The following is a 3,203-nucleotide window of genomic DNA, read 5'->3' as shown; positions in this document are numbered from 1 at the left end:
CTTTTGCCCGAAACGTCGATTCTCCTGCTCCTCGGATGCTGCCTGACCTGCTGTGCTTTTCCAGCACCACACTCTCGACTCTAATCTCCAGCATCTGCAGTCCTCACTTTCACTTACATCTCTATTCTTTCTATCAAGTGCATAACCTCACACTTTCCCACACTGTATTCCATCTGCCACTTGTTTGCCCACATTCCTAGCCTATCTGGGTCTTTCTGTAGCTTCTGTACTTCCTCAGCACCATCTGTCCCTCCCCCTACCATCTGCAAACTTAGCAACAATACCCTCTGTTCCTTTATCCAGGTCATTAATGTTTAACATGAATAGTTGTAGTTCCAGTATTGATCTCTGTGGAACTGTACTAGACAGTGGGTGCCATCCTGAAAAAGACCCCTTTGTCCCCACTCTCTGCCTTCTGCCAGTCAGCCAATCCTCTATCCATACCAGGACCTTGCCCCTAACACCACAGACTCTTGTCTTATTTAGCAACCTTCTGTTGGCACCTTGTCAAATGCCTTCTGGAAATCCACATAGATCACATCCACTGGCTCTCCTTTGTCTAACCTGTTCGTTACCTCCTCAGGCATGACCTTCCCTTGACAAAGCCATGCTGACTCAGCCCTATTTTACCAAGTACTCCGTAATCTCATCCTTAATAATGGGCTCTAAAATCTTACCAATGACTGAGGTCAGGCTAACCTGCCTTAATCTCCTGCCTCGTGCCTTCCTCTCCTTCTTAAACAGGGCTGTTACATGAGCCATTTTCCAGTGCTCTGGCACCCTCCCTGATTCCAGTGATTCCTGAAAGGTCACCACCCCTATCGCTACAATCTCCTCGGCTATCTCTTTCGGACCCTGGGTGTAGTCCATCAGATCCGGGTGATTTATCCACCTTCAGACCTTTCACCTTCCCCTCAGTGATGGTCATTACACACATCTGCTCCCTGACTCTCTTGAATGTCTGGTATGTTTCCACCACAAAGACTGAGGCAAAATACCTGTACCTTTCCTCCGCCATTTCTAACTTCCCCATTGCTACTTCTCCAGCCTCATTTTCCAGTGCTGCAATGACCACTCTTGCCTTCCTATGACCTTTAATATATCTTTAAAAAACTCTTGTAATCTACTTTAATATTACTAACTAGCTTACCCTCATATTTCTCCCCTCACCCTTCATTTAAGAAGACTACACAGTCCACAGGACTGTGGTTTTAAGATATTTTTAAAGTGTCTTATGTATCTAGATGGCTTGCTTTACTGTCTTTGTGTTCATCCTTTTATGTATCCTTTTGGTTTGGTTGTTAGAGAACCTCTGGAACTTTGACGATGTTTTGGTGACTGACCACAATGTAAATGAATATATGAAAATAATCAATGGAGCTGGATTTCATTCTAGGGTCTGACTTATCCAGTAGCACCATCACAACAGAAAATGGGAAGGAGTTAGGACACTGAACGGTTCGGTCTGCTCGGAAGATTTCTTCTAGTTGTGTCTTGCAGCTTGTGATTTGAGGATCTGAGGAGGTTCTAACCTGTGTACCTGGTACATGGGAATGAAGGTGTTACTGTCAGGGTCTTTAATCTTAGTCTGAGTGTGAAGGCCTGTTCTGTCATTGACCATTGTTGTGAAACACAGTGGGCAGCTTGAGAGATAGGAGACCAGTTGAATACCTGGTCTCCTATTCAATCCCTTTAGCCTCCTCTACAGGTCTAGACCACCTACCTCATTAGAAACAAGAATTTCAGCAATCTCTAACCAGATAGAAACCAGTTTGTTTGTGTTTGGGGTTCATCGGAGTCAAAAAGGGGAATAAATATTTGTGAAGGGCTATATTCAGCTTCTGAGAAAGGAGTCAATATTTGAGTTTGGTAATAACTTGGACAAATGTTGGATCTAGGCAACAGTGTGCAGGAAATGGAGATGCTAGCAACCAGAACTCAGTGTGGCCTTCCTCTGAATCCCAGGCAGAGTCTGTTTGGAAAGAGTGGAATGTCTTTTGATGTTGATCAAGGAATATTACCCAGGACTGGCTTGTCAGTTTACATGGACAGGAACACTCTCTCTACACTGCTCCCCCATCAAACAGACCCAGGACAGGAACAGCACGGGGTTAGATACCAAGTAACGCTTCCTCTGTAAATGAGCATGGTCACCTAAGATTTAAGCCACTGGTTCTGGTAATGTTGAAACCTGGGTTAATGATGTCGAGACAAGTTGAAATCCCAGGACAGTGTTGAATTTAAATTGATTGATGAAGTAAACCTGGAATAAAACATTCTTCTCCATGATGATGACCATGAGCTACGGCATTGCTATAAAACCCCACCTAGTTCACTCATGTCCTTTCAGGACAGATATCTGCCATCCTCACCTGGTCATGAGAGTCCAGACTAACTCTTCATAGGCTGAGACAAATGTGTTCATGAAGGCAGCTCAACACCATCTCCTCAAGGGGCAGTTAGGGACAGGCAATAAATGTCTGTCTGAGTCAACAATGCTCACATCCTATGAATGCATTCAGAAGAACATTACTCCATTAACTATTCCTGGATCAGGTGTGTCTCTTTAATGTTTGGGTGTTTTTGAGGGGATGAGGTGTCATTGCACTTGGCATCACCATCACCCTCTCCCCGTGCTGATCCTGTTGGACTGTGTTGAATGTTCCTCCCTTTCTGGAGTTTGGTATCTTTGCTGCTTTTGAATTTTCTCAACCTTCTTTCCACTTTTGTTTTTACAGTCACTCTCTGCTGTGGTGGTTTTTGAACGGAGACGATGCCTCCCACAGCCAGAGGGCCACAGGGTTACACGCCCCCGGATGGAGGGTGGGGTTGGGCCGTAGTGCTGGCCTCCTTCGTTTCCATCGGATTCTCCTACGCTTTTCCCAAAGCTATCACTGTCTTCTTTAAGGAAATTAAGGACATCTTTCAATCCACGGACAGCCAGGTCTCTTGGATCTCCTCCATAATGCTGGCAGTGATGTATGCTGGAGGTGAGTCAGCTTGAACATACACACAACGTACACACAACATATACACAACGTACGAACCAGGAGCAGGAGGAAGCTACTCAGCTCCTGGAACCTGCTCTGAAATTTGATCAGGTCACAACCAATCAAACTGGGGCCTCAATTCCCACCGAACTCCCTCACATGCACACTCACATAAACCGCACCCCTCACACACACCGCACCCCTCACATACAC

At 45.4% G+C, this 3,203-nt stretch overlaps 1 protein-coding gene across 3 annotated transcripts in view; it reads left to right on the top strand.

The window, feature by feature from the left end:
• LOC122563030 (monocarboxylate transporter 1-like) overlaps positions 1–3,203 on the top strand; it is a 69,183-nt gene that overhangs the window by 42,035 nt on the left and 23,945 nt on the right. For all 3 annotated transcript variants that reach the window (XM_043716351.1, XM_043716350.1, XM_043716352.1), the window contains exon 2: positions 2,739–2,990. In XM_043716351.1, coding sequence (XP_043572286.1) covers positions 2,774–2,990 — 217 coding nt within the window. In that variant the 5' untranslated portion in view covers positions 2,739–2,773. The remainder of the gene's footprint in view (positions 1–2,738; positions 2,991–3,203) is intronic.

The sequence above is a fragment of the Chiloscyllium plagiosum genome, chromosome 26 (genome assembly GCF_004010195.1).
Source record: "Chiloscyllium plagiosum isolate BGI_BamShark_2017 chromosome 26, ASM401019v2, whole genome shotgun sequence".
NCBI lineage: Eukaryota > Metazoa > Chordata > Chondrichthyes > Orectolobiformes > Hemiscylliidae > Chiloscyllium > Chiloscyllium plagiosum.
Note: the sequence above shows the minus strand (reverse complement) of the source record. Positions and strands in the feature narration are given on the sequence as shown.